This window comes from Cucurbita moschata, unplaced genomic scaffold (genome assembly GCF_002738365.1).
Source record: "Cucurbita moschata cultivar Rifu unplaced genomic scaffold, Cmos_1.0 Cmo_Scf00017, whole genome shotgun sequence".
NCBI classification, from domain to species: Eukaryota; Viridiplantae; Streptophyta; class Magnoliopsida; order Cucurbitales; family Cucurbitaceae; genus Cucurbita; species Cucurbita moschata.
Genome location: NW_019268533.1, coordinates 2,233,818 through 2,249,063, shown reverse-complemented (window position 1 = coordinate 2,249,063; position 15,246 = coordinate 2,233,818). Strand labels below are relative to the sequence as shown.

Here is a 15,246-nt window from a genome sequence, read left to right as displayed (position 1 = left end):
GTCGGTACGGGCTAAGTTTGATGCAAACAAACCAAAAGTATTATTTTCCAACACCGGAAAATTAATGTCCTATTTTTAGAATGGCATTAAAAGCTGCAATTATTAAAATTTAAAATTTAATCATAACGTGACAATAAATAGGAGAAATATAGAACAAATTAATTAATATATAGTTTTTAAATTTGTCAGTCTAAAAGAAAACAACTTCACACCAAATATTGTCAGCAAACAGTATTTTGTATTAATGTTTTCTGTTGTAAAATGTGACAAAATGATGGAATCAATAATGAATAATGTTTGATAAAACATTAATGAACCAAAATTAACCAAGTCGTCGACCCCAGCTCATAGTTCTATCGATGTGTGACGTGTTTGGAATCTCGCCTCTCGTTTAAATTGTAATATTTTAAAATAGACGTTGTATAATTTGCGAGTGGAATTTTTAGAAAGTTTTTGTCTTGAATCAGATAGAAATATGTCAAACCGAGTTTTTTAGGTCTTTGAAGGAGAAGCTCGGAAGAGAAAATCTAAAGAGGATAATATTTGTTTGTAGTAGGCTTGGGTTGTTACTAATGGTATCAGAGCCAGATATCGGGCGGTGTGCTAGCGAGGACGTTGGGTCCCCAAGAGGGTGAATTATGAGATCCCACAACAAAATATTATTTATACGGGTGTGGAAACCTTTTCCCAGTAGACGCGTTTTAAAATCGTGAGGCTGATAGTGATACGTAACGGTCAAAGTAGATAATACCTGCTAGTAGTGGGCTTGGATTGTTACTTATGGTATCAGAGCCAGACATCGAGCAGTGTGCCAGTAAGAGCGCTAAGTCTTCAAGGGAGTGGATTATGAAATCCCGCATCGGTTGGAGAGGAAATTGGGCCACCAAAAGGTAGATTGTGAGGTCTCACATCCGTTGAAAAGAGGAATGAAATATTTCTTATAAAAATGTGGAAATCTCTCCCTAGTAGATGTATTTTAAAATTGTGAAGCTGACAGAAATACATAGCAAGCTAAAACAGACAATATCTGCTAGCGGTGACCTTGAGTTGTTATAGGTCTTATCTAACTCGACCATAATTTATTTAGTACCCGAGCTCAAATTCACTTGCAACAAACTTTTTAACTTTATCTGGTGATCCAAATCTTTCGATTTTTCAAAAATTCAACCTAACCCGATTTTTATGGTTTGAGTTGGGTAGTCTAAGTTGTCGAGTTCTCGAGTTCTTGAGTCATATGAACACCCCAAACAATTAAAATAAAAACCGAAAAATATTCCGAACTACCTAAATCAGATAATATGTAAAAATGAAAAAGAAATCATTTGAGGGAAACACGAACTTCTGAACCCAGATTAAACGACTCCACGAGCTAAACAACGTCACTCGACGCTCCATACCCCCTTATAAATCATGCCCGAACAAAATAATCTCGAATGAAAAGCACTTTCGAGTTGTCTCGTAATAAATATATGAAATAATACACCGAAAAACTTTATATTAAATTTCTTAATAAGATCTAATCTAATTCATATTTGATTGAAATCATTAGTTTTAGCTGTTTAAATTTGGTAGGATTCACATAAATTATTAATATTTATCCACATAAATGTCACCTCCCTCTCTATATTGTAGCTCTTCATAAAATAAAATAAAAATAAAAATTAGGGCTAGCTGGCACAATTATTTCAATAAATGGAGGGGTTCCTTTATAGTACATTATGTTGGTATTAATGTGCCTATTTTAAGTTTTTAATTAAAAGCTATGTGTATGCAAATATTCATGACGTATAAAATGTACGATAGATACGAGATTCAAAGTACGAAATGCTCGGGTTTTGTTTCGGTTGTAGGTGAGCTACCTGAATGTTTCAGTTTGCCACCCTGTTATGAAACAAGCAGCCTGATCTACGTCATCTAAACAACGATAACGTTCGATCTCAAGAAATGGGTATATCTCGAAGTTTTTTATTTTTTTGAATGTATTCTTAATATTCTCTCGATCCCTAATAAATTTAGATGTTAACAAAGGAAATGATAGATCGTACGGATTTTTTTTTTTAAATATATAATTTGAAACAAAGTTGATCTCGTTTAAAAGGGTTTCATAATTGAGTAATATTATGAGATCCCACGTTAGTTGAAGGAGGGAACGAAACATTCTCTATAAGAGTGTGGAAACCGACGCGTTTTAAAACCGTGAGACTGACGACAATATGTAATGGGTCAAAGTAGACAATATCAGCGGTGGGTGGACGGTTACAAATATCGTTTTTCTTACACTTTATTCAAGAGAGATGTTAGTTATGAATTGACAACGAGCGTCAATATTTGCTAGCGGTGGGTGGACTATTACAAATATCCTTTTTCTTACACTGTTCAAGAGAGCCGTTAGTTATGAATTGACAACGAGCGTCAATATCTGCTAGCGGTGAGCGGGCTATTACAAATATCATTTTTCTTACACTCTATTCAAGAAAGTCATCAGTTATGAATTGACAACGAGCGTCAATATCTGCTAGCGGTGAGTGGGCTGTTACAAATATCCGTTTACTTACACTCCGTTCAAGAAAGTCATTAGTTATGAATTGACAACAAGCGTCAATATTTGCTAGCAGCTAGCGGGCTGTTACAAATATCCTTTTTCTTACACGTTGTTCAAGAGAGTCGTTAGTTGTGAATTGACGACGAGCGTCAATTTTGAATTAAAAGTCGAACCAATTCTAAATGATTAACGTCACGTCAGTAAACCCGTGAATGAAATCGATAGATTGCAATATATATATATATATATATGTAACATATTATAAGGACATATTGAAATGGGCAAAGGAAAATATGTCTGTAAAAGATCTTTGGTGGGTTCTAAATCCATAAAAACCAGTGAAAAAATTTCCCCACACTCATAATCAAACTTTCTCTAAACAAAAAGCTTTGTCAAAAAAGGATTCCCACATGGTCATGCTGAATTTTGAGCCACAAAATCGAACAAATATAACCGAACACGGAGCTCGTTTTCAAAATGGTACGTACAAAAATGATACACATCGTCCTCGTCCTCGTCCCCGTCCCCACCCCTGCCTTTGCTCGGGTGGCTCCATTTACAGCAAAACTTTGAAAGTTACATCTTTCTCTCCCCAAGTCCCCCATGTTCTATGGCTCACATTCTCTTATCTAAAAAAAAAAGCGAAAAAAAAAAACCCGCTTTTGTAGTTTTGTGTTTGTTCGTAATTGATAGGGCAAATGTACTCCTGTTTCTGTTTTTTTATCGGGTGTCTGTTATTAGGTTAGGTCAGGTTGAGACATTTTCCAGACTCAACCCAGTTGTTCGAGATGTAAATTTTTTTAATCAAAACAATGAACCCGACCGTAAATTTGTTTGATCGAGTTTTTTGGGTCATCTTTATTACTATTGTTATTACATTCTCATGATCAAGATCTGAACGACGCTCTCGAGAGAAGTAGAAACTCGTCGACTGTGGTCGTAAAAAGGTTAAACAATACGATCATGACAGATATCTCTTTTCTTGGTGTATAATTATATGTAGAGTAAAGATTTGAATCCCGATCCGTTGATTAGGGTTGTAAGGTGACCCGGTATTTATTCGAATAAAATCGGTGGTTGAGATAGAGGGGCAATGGAGATTAAATTTTGCTTCTTTAGGGTTTGATGTTGACAACACTTTTGTTTGGCACATGAAGCCCACGTTAGCCTCTTCCTCTCCTTATTTATTGTAAAGACAACTCTATAAACTTATTCACATTTATGTCCCATCTATATTCTTTATTATATATATATATATATCGAAATATCTATAATTATAAATTTTTAAAATTTTGTAACGATATCAAATACATGACATGACTGTTATAAGTGTGGAAACATTCATTTAAAATAATTTTAAACGATGTCATAAAAATTTAATGTAATAGGTACACGAGCACGTTCAATAAGTATATATGGTAAATATTTTTTGATATAATAGAAAATTTTGAATATTTATAATGTGGACGGATTTTTTTAATAAATATTTTTACTATGCTTTTTGTTAAAATGAGTGTGGATAGATCTCGTAAAATTCAAATATCTGTAGTTTAGTCTGATGAAATTAAAATTTTACGATGTTCGATGTTGGTTAAAAGGTAAAAAAAAAATTCCCGAGAAATCTATTCTAAACCCTAATGATGAAAATTCGAGTTTTTTTTCAATATTTTCATGATTTTGTAAGGTAATGATGGAATTCAGATTCTCTTTTCGGGAGAGAATTTAGTCTTATTGATTAGACATTAGATTTTTGTCACCAACGTTATCATTTTGACCCTAAAGTATAATAATTTTTATTTTTTTTTATCGTTAAAAAAATTAGATTACAAATTTAATCTATAAATTTTTGAAATTGGGTTTAAAAATTACTAAGTTTTAATAACTTTTACGGTTTAGGGTTTAGTTCGAGAGGTAAACGAAACATTACTCATAGAGTGTGGAAACCTCTCCTTAACAGACGTGTTTTAAAACTTTGAGGGGGAACGGAGAATTACTTATGAGGGTGTGGTGACGTCTCCCTAACTGACGTGTTAATGGTTTAGGGTTTAGAAGGGAAGCTGAAAGAGGATAATATCGGCTAGCGGTGAACTTGAGCTGTTACACTATCAATAAATTTTTAAAAAAAATGTTGAATAGATTAACGAGATACTGAACATAAATTAAAAATTATATTGGACACGAAATATATGTTTTAAAGACGTTTTAGAAACTTTTCAAAGTTCAAGAACCTATTTAACACGTTTTATAGTTTAGAGACTGAGTAGATTTAAATTTAAAAGTTCGGGGACTAAACTTGTAAATTCATATACCGAATCATGTCATAAAAGTAATTCAAATGTCTCATGATTCGCTTCAATTTTATTATAATTTTACTAAAAATCGTTCAATCTTAGTTCAGTCTGATATAAGTAATCATCAACCGATTTTTTCCGAGGGGGCTCGAGAGGAAAAAGTACGTGGATAAAATCGAACGAAAAATGATAGGTGGAGAAAGTAGACTTTAAAACCCTAAATTGACATTCATAAATTAACCAAGATTCGAGCCGTAATTAATGGAAGGATCGAACTAGACAACCCATTTGTCAGGCCTCAACACGAGAAATCGATACCTGCATAGAGCTAAATCTCGATATGTCGGTAATATCATAGAAAATTTAATGAAATATAATATAATATATCATTAATGATACATTAATGTGCACGTAAACTTTAGTAATTTAAAAATGTAACAATTATTATGGAAAATATTATTAAGATTTCTTACCTATTTAGATCGATAATGTGACACTCGAGTTAACGAGGGATGCATGAATGAACCGAGACCACATCCAAACGAGAGAGATTCTGGAGATAGAATGACTAAGAAATACTTAAAAAAATTGAAAGTCATTACCTATATCAACAAGATGTTTTTTTCTTCTCGATGGACAGTATGGTTAGCTCTAAGGTGAAACTCGTACATCTCGGTTCGAAAATAGGGAGTTAAAAAGGAACCATAGGCCATGGCAATTGGGCCAATGGCATTAATTTGAAATTGCAAAAGCTTGGGCCTTGTATCGTAGCTCAACTCACAATGGCACAAACCCACTAATGGTCGAGAAATATTTCTGTCACGATCATGCTTGTCTAGGACGTTCTATGACTGCATGTCCATGTCATATCAAACCCTTTGACTATTATATTTTTTTGTGTGAGGTTCATTGAAATCATGTCTGTTAGACATGAATCATCTCAAAATGTACCGTACGAGACCAAGTAGTCATTAAAGCTCCCTAACCGAGTATTATAATCACTCCGGCTTGTAACTTCTGTAATATTTTCTTTCGAACTTGTTTTCAACGATTTTTCTCAGGTCTTATCAAACATTTTCTCTCAAAACATAGTTCAATGTTGGATCATACATCTGAATTGTCCACAAAATACGGTATTTACACAACCGACTTGTTACATGAATTAAATGCTGGATTATGATACCAAACACTCGAATGAACTTCAGAAGAAGTTTCGATGAAATAGCGTATGATCAGAATAACGAAGAACGAATCGTTGAGTCGCTCAAATTTTAAACAAGTCTACAACTTCCCTTTCGCAAATCGTCCTTCAAGAGGACGAGGAAGGAAACGGATCGAATTTCTACTATACAAAATTGTTGATTCACATTCTATCTATGAATGGCTGTTTCAGTTTCTCGTCTTCAACAATTAGCCGCCAATCGAGAAGTGACTTCGAAGAACACATCTTCGTTGCAAGGGATCGTCAAGCCGCCCATCGGATGATCGAATCCGAACTCTTCTTCGGCTTTACTCAACAAATCTTGAAACGACGGATGCTTCAAGTAAGAAATCGGAATCACATGTCGTCTCTTTTGGGTCTCTCCGACGTACACGGCGAAAAACCCCTTCGGAACAGTCGATGACGATTTTCTAGGGCTGTTTATCAAGCGGAATCCCATGGTATGTATCTCGAGAATTTTGATTTCGTGGATTGTTTTGATTTTCGGCTTCGGAGGGCGATTTTCGAACTTTGAAGGAAGATCTGGGTTGGTTTGTTTTTGTGATTCAGGAAATAGAACTAGTATGTGTATATATAGGTTAGAATTATAATGATCTTTTGAGCGGTGAAGAGGCAATGGAGTTGGGAAATGGATTATGAAATGCACATGGAATTGTCTTCCAACTTGCAGCTAAGATTTGGGACTGCAAACATCACAGTGTTCATTAGGTGACAAACATTTGTGTCCTACAAACATCAGAAATTAGCGAGTAGAGAGCTGCCTAAAGATTGGAAATGGACAGTTTGATACCTGGTCCTTGGGTAAAAGACATGGTCGGTCCACCGGTCTTCAGTGGTATACTCAAGCCCACCACTAGTAGATATTGTCCTCTTTGAGCATTTCCTTCTGGACTTCCCCTTAAGGTTTTAAAACGTGTCTACTAAGGAGAGATTTCCACACCTTTATAAGAAATGTTTCACAATCCACCCGCCTTAGGAACCCAACGTCCTCGCTGGCACACCGCTTGATGTCTGGCTTTGATACTACATGTAACAGTCCAAGCCTTCCACTAGCAGATATTGTCCTATTTGTACTTTCCCTTCTGGGCTTCCCCTCAAGGATTTAAAACGTGTCTACTAGAGAGAGGTTTCCACACTCTTACAAGGAATGTGTTCCCCTCTACAACCGATGTGGGATCTCACATGTGGAGAGTTTGGCATGGATGTAAACCGGAAGGATAGGCAAAGAAAAAACTAAGGCAAAATGTGCTGTCTAATTTGACAAGAGAGGAGAAGAAGGGAGTGGATTTGGGTCATTCAGCAATTAATAGGGGGAGGATAATCCATGGAAACAAAAAGAGGAAGAGATTAGGTTAGGTTTTCCCGTGAAGTCATTACAAGACAATGAAATATAAGCCACTACTTTCTGGTGGTTCTAACTTGACTGTGTCTGAATTGCAAGGATTTTTTACAATTCCATGGCAGGACTCTCAAAAAGATGGTTTTGCTGATGTCAGAACCTCATGAGAATTATGGAAAGCTCTACCTGGCAAAAGGGAAAGAGGTAACTTTGCTTTTCTTGTAGACTTTAATGGATGCATGTGTAGTCAATGAGGCCATTTTCTTTTTCCTTCCATTTGGTATTTGTCTTCTGGTTAGGTTAGTTTCCTGGTCATGAATGAAAGGCTCTGTTAAGCTTTGAATTAGGAACTGTTGAACTCAGTTTTTGGCTGATGTTCGTGTATGATCATTGTAGAAGGAAAGGGCTTTGGTCATAGATTACAATTAGAAGTTTTTGTTAGTGTAGGATTGTCTGAGTAAGAACACCTACTTTTCTTGCTTTCATTCAACTATATTGTACCATACAAACAGGGAGTTGTATGAAATAATGAATGAAAGATAGAGGGGGTTGGGGATGCACAAGGAAAAAAAAGGAAAAGATATTGGATCTGTTGTTTTTCATATTAAATTTTCTGGGTGTGTGTAGACTAACTAAATCGGTAGATATTAGGTAACAATAAATCTAAATACATTTCTAATAATAAATCTAAATAAATTTCTAGAACTAGGTAACGATAAATTTAAATACATCCTAACAATAAAGATAGATTAACTACTTTCTTTATTTAATGGGATTACACAAATATCTCTTTAACTTAAGGTTATTCTTTTGATGCTCCCCTCAAGTTGAGAAATAGATATCATTTATTCTTAGCTTGGATGTTAACTCATTACGTAGGAAGTTGTGAAGTCTTTTTGTTTGCACTATCCGTTGAAGCTGTGAAGAGCACATAAGTTACTATCCTCTTGGAGCACTTCCATTGGCATACTTGCCTCTCTTGTGCTTAGTCCTCTTGAAATACTTCCATTGATATTACTTGCATCTCTCGTGCTCACGGAGCACTTCTACGGGCGTTGCTGACTTCTTTCGTGCTCACTCCTTTTGGAGTGCTTCCACATGCATTACTTGCTTCTCTCGTACTCACTCCTCTTGGAGAACTGCTTGACGTTTGGAAGAACTCCATCACTTGCAATTGCAATTGTGACTCCATGAAGCAATTTTTTGAACTCCTGATTGTTCCCCACGACCAGAGGGTTTATCCTCTTTTTCTTGTCATCACACATTTCATTCTTGACCAATTCTATTTTAAGGTACCATCCAATTCTTCCATCGGGGAATTGGGCCTTGACGAATTTGGAATCTTAGTTCTTTCCCCTCATTTTCTTCCTTTGGTGCCCTTGGTGCCCTTGGTACCCTCTATTATTGAATACTTCAAATCTGAATCTTAGAATTGACGATTGGAAGAACCACTTGAGATTTTTCTAACATCATGGTGAAATAATCAAGAGGAAAGGTGAGTCTTGGTCACAGTAAATGATCGGCAACTACATCGACAAGTGGACTTCAAATTTAAAATTTAATCGGCTATGAAGGCTCTGACACCATGTTGCAGGTCTAATATGTACTATGGAAACCTATTCAATTTAAAGAATCAAGTTCTCCCACATAAAAAAAAAAAAAATGCTTACCATCTGCATTGTGTACTTTTTTAATCCTATTTTTTTACTGCACTATCTATTTCTAGATACCAATCTCTTTGGTTGTGAGTTATTCAAACTATAGATATCAATCTCTTTGGTTGTGAGTTATTCAAACTCTTGAGTGAGACTGAGAAAAGTTTCTTCACTGCAGGGAACTCTGATGTCACCCATTGGATGATCATATTCAAATTATTCTTCTTCCTGACTTGACAAATCTTGAAATGAAGGTTGATTCAAGTGGGATAACCCCAATTCCTGCCTGAAAGGATCATTAAAGTTTGGAAAATTCTTTTGATAATTGAAATATGGAAGCTCCTGTTTTGTTAATGCTAGATTGCAGGGGGATATACGTTCATTGTGTATGAACAAAAGTATATATTATGCATGTTAAATGGAGAGATCTTTGATACTTGACCGTTTTAAATTAGTTTTAGTAGCAATAGCCCGAAAGGGGTAGCCCTTTGTCTGAATTTTTGGGCGAGTTCAACATGGATGATGCTCGATGTCTTTGAAGTTTGTGCCTTCTCCCTACCCGAAAAAGTTATATGCTATTTAAGTCATTGTCTTGCATTTTGCTTGTATGCTATATACCATTGTTTTCAATCTCTCTCAATCTTGCTTTCAAACCCTCTTTCAAAATCTCTCCGCCCCTTTTTCTAATTTTTTTTTTTTCTCAATCAGGTTCAGAGGCTTGAGCATACGTCGCCCGGCCACGGACAACGTGAATATAAATTAGCTTAACTCACTTGGTATTGGGAAGTGAGTGTCACATAATCACAAAGTCCGCCGTCAAGAAAAGTGTGATCGTGATAAGGGCACACATCCATTATGAACACTGTACAACAGTTCCAATTCAAAGAATCAAGCTCTTCCATTCAAAAAATTGTTATAGTCTACATTCTGTGCTATTCTAATCCTTTTTCTGTACTATCTAGTTTGTAAAACAGCCCTTCTGGTTCATGAGTTCTTCAGCTTTGTGTGAGACTGAGAAAAGTTTCTTCACTGCAAGGAATTGTGATACCACCCATTGGATGATCATATCCAAATTCTTCTTCAGCTTGACTCAATAACTCTTGAAATGAAGGTTGGTTCAAGCAAGATAGCAGAATGACAAAACGCTTCTTTTGTACCTCACCAACATAAACTGTGAAGTAGCCCTTTGGAACATCGACTGCCTTTGGCAATGCGTCATTTCCAGTCGATGAAGATTGCCGAAAACTTTGTTTAGCATGAACAATGCTAGGCAAGCGGAAACCCATGGTATGAGACCTTGAAAGGAATCGAAAAGTTGGAAAGTCGAGGTGATTGTGAGCTCAATTTCTTGATGTTTATATAGCTGAAAGATGAGAGATATTAGCTTATTACCTATCACATGGATGTGTCTTCACAGCCATTATGATGATTTTGTGTTCATGTGAAACATTATGGCCTACCGTTGTCTCTTGATGACAACCACCAAGTGAGTTGAATAAATCTCTATCACTTTAATAGCATCATGGACATATTAGAGGCATTCAAGAGCCTTTGTTGTCCTTCTGGTGCGACAGTTCTGTTTGCATTAAATAGCTATGTCTTATATTTTGGTTCAGGTAGGAAGATTCCAGCTAAGGAACTTTGTTGGTTGTTGATGTTAGCAGAGAATTTATAAAATTCTCAAGGTTCACAGTACAGGATAGAAATAGAAGATAGATCCCACTGTTAGCATGTTCTTGGATGTAAAGAAACAAAGACAATTGAATAAATGCCATAACTTTGTAACTTGAGTGCCTATATTTGAATTTTTATTTGGATATACTCTTTGGCGGGGGTAGAGTGTCACAATCGCACATTCTTGGTAGTGGATTGGCGGTTGTGCGGCACTCACCCTCAATATGAATGAGTTAAGTCATTTTGGAATTGTGTTGCCTACGGCTAGGCGATGTATGCTCAAGACTCTAGCCTCATTTTGAGAAGAAGGTTTTAGAAAACAGAGGCTGAGACATTTTTTAAAGAGTTTGAAAGCAATATTATAGGCTATTAGCAAGAAAGACAACATAACGACTTAGATAGCATATAACTTCGAGTAGGAAGAATTGGCGACTAGTCGCATTCTCTTATAAGCGATTGTGCGGCACTCATTCTCAGCACTGAGTGAGTCAAGCCAATTCGGAATCGCGTCGCCTACGGTTGAGAGACGTATACTCAAGCCTCTAGCCCTGTTTTGAGAAGAAAGTTTTAGAGAATAGGGGTAGAAAGATTTTTTAAAGAGTTAAACAACAAGATTTGAAAGAAAGTTTGAAAGCAATGTTATAGGTTACACAATAGCTTAGAACTCCAAGTAGGAAGAATTGGCAACTAGTCGCATCCCCTATAGTACATTTTGAGACAATTCAGGTCTGGCATGCCTAGACATTATTTTGCCAAAGAGCCTTACAAACAGAAAATACAATAGTAAGACAATACAACATGAAGTCAAATAAAGAGTTTGGCGTGGTATGGGCAACATGCACTGGACAAGCATGACCGTATATTTCTTTATGGAGGATATCGAAGCATGTCTCTGTGGACCGAACAATAAAAAAGAACAAAAAAAAAAAAGGATGAAGGAATGAAGTTCTTTGTTAGCACCCAGATACTTTCCACTTTCAGTTTCATTCATATATCAATAATCACAATGAATTGTGAATCAGTTCTAATATGTTGACATTGAACCGAAGCAGCTGGTTCGATTTTTCGACAGTTAATATTTCAGCGGTCGAACCATTGATGAGCCATCTGATTATCATTCTTGTCTCTCATAGAACCGAAGCAGCTGGTTCGACTTTTCGACAGTTAATATTTCGGCGGTCGAACCATTGATGAGCCATCTGATTATCATTCTTGTCTCTCAGTTATGACATCAAATTGCAGGACATTTGAAGTAATGATCAGATAAGCCGAAGGTCAAGTTCTTATTTGGAAGCTTTCCTTCAATCTGCTCAAGGCAAATTGGCCAATATAATTTCTATCACATCTGTAAGCCATCAAATCAATATTATGTCAATCAATTTTTGAGTAATAAGAAAATGAATATGCTTCAATTTTAAGTTTTTCCATAATATGAAGTGAGATGAGTGAAGGGCGAGGTCTCCCCCGAATGATCATATTCAAATTTTTTGTGAGATCCCACATTGGTTGGAGAGGAGAACAAAACATTCTTTATAAGGGTGTGGAAACCTTTTCTTAATAAACGCATTTTAAAATTTGAGAGAAAGCCCAGAAGAGTAAGCCCAAAGAGAACAATATTTGCTAGCGATGTGTTTGGGCTGTTAGAAATGGTATCAAAGCTAGACATATGGCGGTGTGCCAATGAGGACCCTAGGCTCCTATGAGAGGTGGATTGTGAGATCCCACATCGTTTGGAGAGGGAACAAAAAATTCCTTATAAGAGTGTGGAAACCTCTCCTTAACAGACGCGTTTTAAAACTTTGAGAGGAAACCCATAAGAGTAAGCCCAAAGAGAACAATATATGCAAGCGATGGGTTTGAGCTGTGTTACAAATAATATCAAAGTCGGACACAGGACGGTGTGCCAGCGAGGACGCTGGGCTCCCATAGGGGGTGAATTGTGAGATCCCACATCGGTTGGAGAGGGAACAAAACATTCCTTATAAGGGTGTGGAAACCTCTCCCTAACATACGCGTTTTAAAGTGGAGAAGCCTAAAAGGAAAAGTCCAAAGAGTACAATATTTGCTAGCGGTGGATTTGGACGGTTACATTCTTCCTTGGTACTATCACTTTTTTTCCTCCTCTCCTACATAGATTACAATATTTCCTGTCGTCCGAGAAAGATTCAGCAGAATTTGAAGCTACTCGACCAAAACTATACTTGAAATGCATTACACAAGGCAGCCTAATAGCCATATATTGACTCTCTTGATCTTGAATTCTGCATAAGAAGACTTAAGCTTCACAAAAAATGTTAGATATGAACGTGGAATCATATAATATGTGTACAAATAGATGATCAATAACAGTCAAGAGTCTACAAACTCTGCTACTGTGGGTGCCACTGCAGGATGAACAGTGAAAACATAACATATTATCCACAGCCATTCCAAACTTAACATCCTAAAAAGGCCCCACTTTCAAATAAAGCTAGGGAAAAATAGTTGCATTCTATGTTATTCATTTATGTATAGCACATGCTTCTGTTTTCTGATATATATCATCAATAGCATGGTTCTTATTACTTGTTGAAAAACCCTACATGGATCCCACTAAAGCTATTGGGTGCTAACCTCATTTGAATCAAGTGCATAATCTAAAATAAGTTATCGCTAGTAGATATTGCCCCCTTTGACTCAGTACGTATCGTTGTTAGCCTCACAGTTATAAAATGTGTCGACTAAGGAGATGTTTCCACACCCTTATAAGGAATGCTTTGTTTCTCTCTTTGACCCATGTAGGACCTCACAATCTACCTCCTTGAGGCCCAACGTCCTTGCTAGCACACTGCCCGACGTCTGGCTTTGATACCATTTGTAACAACCCAAGCTCACTACTAGCTAGCAGATATTGTCCGCTTTGGCCCGTTAGGTATCGCCGTCAGCCTCACGGTTTTCACGGTTTTAAAACGCATATGCTAGGGAGAGGTTTCCACACTCTTATAAGAAATACTTTGTTCACCTCTCCAACTGATGTGGAAACCTTTCCCTAGCAAACGCATTTTAAAATCATGAAGCTTACGACAATACGTAACAAGTCAAACCGGACAATATATGCTAGCAGTGAGCTTGAATGGTTACAATCCACTACTATCCAGAATGAACATCCTAAAAAGGACCCCACTTTCAGATGAAGATAGGGAAATATGGTGGCCATCTATTACTGCCAAATGAACAGCACAGCCAAATCAATAGCACATGTTTCTGTTTCCTGACTTAACAAATCTGTGGTAGATTTATGAGTAATAAGCTCAGTCCAGCTTTTTGATTAGACATTATCGGTACTTTGATAATCATAATAATTAGGCTCCTTCTGAGATATTGAGCAAACCATCTTAAAAGTTTTGCACTATAGGATAGATCATTAAGAGAGCTATGAACAATGTAGAACAATTTCAATTCAAAGAATCAAGTTCTCTCATTCCAAAAAGTATGTACAGTTTAATCATTTGTCTCTACAATCTAATTCTAGATACTAATCTCCCTCGTTCATGAGTCATTCAAACTCCGAGTGAGATCGAGGAAATTGTCTTCACTGCAAGGAATTGTAATGCCACCCATTGGATGATTATATCCAAATTCTTCCTCTGCTTGACTCAACAAATCTTGGAAAGAAGGCTGGTTCAAGTAAGATAGTGGAATGACAAAACGCTTCTTTTGTGCTTCACCAACATAAACTGTAAAGTAGCCCTTTGGAACGTCAACAGCCTTTGGAGATGCTCCGTTCCCTGTCGATGAAGATCGCTGAAGACTTTGCTTAGTACTAACAATTCTAGGCAGACGGAAACCCATGTTTCAAATATGCTCCGAAAATAACTTGGAAATTTCTTTTGGGAATTGGAATATGGAGAGACTCTTGTTGGCTGTGAACCCAAATGGCATAACCTTTATATAGATGAGAGCTTAGGTCAATCAAAGGTAGAGATTGGAGATAAGGAAGAAAGATGAGATTCAATGGTTAAGAGGCATTAGCTTATGATCAATCACATGGGTGTGTCTTCCTAGCCTTATACACATCATGGCCTACTTTTGTCTCCCAAAAACAACTGGAGAAGTGAGCTCAACAAATCTCTAAAATTTTATTAGGATAATGGACGTATCAGAGGCACTCAAGGCCCTTGTTGTCCTTCTTGTGAAACAAACTTTTAAGCGTATTTAATAGCTCTGTCTATTACATTTCACTTCAATGGGAACGATTCCAGCTAAAAGAACTTTGTTGGTTATAAGGGTATGGAAATAAGAAGATTTCCTTCTATGACTGATAAATGTCTATATAGGTGACCAGTAAATGGTGAAGAGTGTACTAAATGTGGCTAAGCTAATGTGGTTACCACTGTGGGATGAACAGTAGAGCATATGGCTAGAATCATCACATGGGGTGTGTTCTCAGACTGATTAATAGCAATTGGTTGCGACTGTGACTGTACATGTTGGTATCCAAATTTTCCATACCATTCTAGAATAAACATCCTAAAAAGGACCCC

At 36.6% G+C, this 15,246-nt stretch overlaps 2 protein-coding genes and 2 long non-coding RNA genes across 4 annotated transcripts; 2 read left to right on the top strand and 2 right to left on the bottom strand.

Moving 5' to 3' along the window:
- Nucleotides 1–6,021: 6,021 nt before the first annotated feature.
- Nucleotides 6,022–6,971, bottom strand: LOC111454990 (auxin-responsive protein SAUR21-like). Its single transcript, XM_023096492.1, has 2 exons — nucleotides 6,846–6,971; nucleotides 6,022–6,738 (listed from the first exon to the last, which is right to left on the bottom strand). Exon 2 carries the CDS (start codon nucleotides 6,492–6,494, stop codon nucleotides 6,237–6,239), a length of 258 nt encoding a protein of 85 aa, XP_022952260.1. The 5' UTR covers nucleotides 6,495–6,738; nucleotides 6,846–6,971; the 3' UTR covers nucleotides 6,022–6,236.
- On the top strand, nucleotides 6,364–9,584 carry LOC111454991. The gene is made up of 3 exons (XR_002712526.1): nucleotides 6,364–6,495; nucleotides 7,520–7,598; nucleotides 9,228–9,584. It is a non-coding gene; the product is annotated as an uncharacterized LOC111454991 (long non-coding RNA).
- A 621-nt stretch (nucleotides 9,585–10,205) lies between these two features.
- Nucleotides 10,206–10,831, top strand: LOC111454993. Its single transcript, XR_002712527.1, has 2 exons — nucleotides 10,206–10,535; nucleotides 10,666–10,831. It is a non-coding gene; the product is annotated as an uncharacterized LOC111454993 (long non-coding RNA).
- Nucleotides 10,832–14,119: 3,288 nt separating this feature from the next.
- On the bottom strand, nucleotides 14,120–14,793 carry LOC111454987 (auxin-induced protein 15A-like). The gene has a single exon (XM_023096489.1). The coding sequence runs from the start codon at nucleotides 14,552–14,554 to the stop codon at nucleotides 14,252–14,254; it is 303 nt and encodes a 100-aa protein (XP_022952257.1). The 5' UTR covers nucleotides 14,555–14,793; the 3' UTR covers nucleotides 14,120–14,251.
- Nucleotides 14,794–15,246: the final 453 nt, after the last annotated feature.

What these genes read in the sequence shown, in the direction of transcription:
- LOC111454987 (XM_023096489.1), bottom strand. Translation starts at nt 14,554, where the DNA reads ATGGGTTTCCGTCTGCCTAGAATTGTTAGTACTAAGCAAAGTCTTCAG.
- LOC111454990 (XM_023096492.1), bottom strand. Translation starts at nt 6,494, where the DNA reads ATGGGATTCCGCTTGATAAACAGCCCTAGAAAATCGTCATCGACTGTT.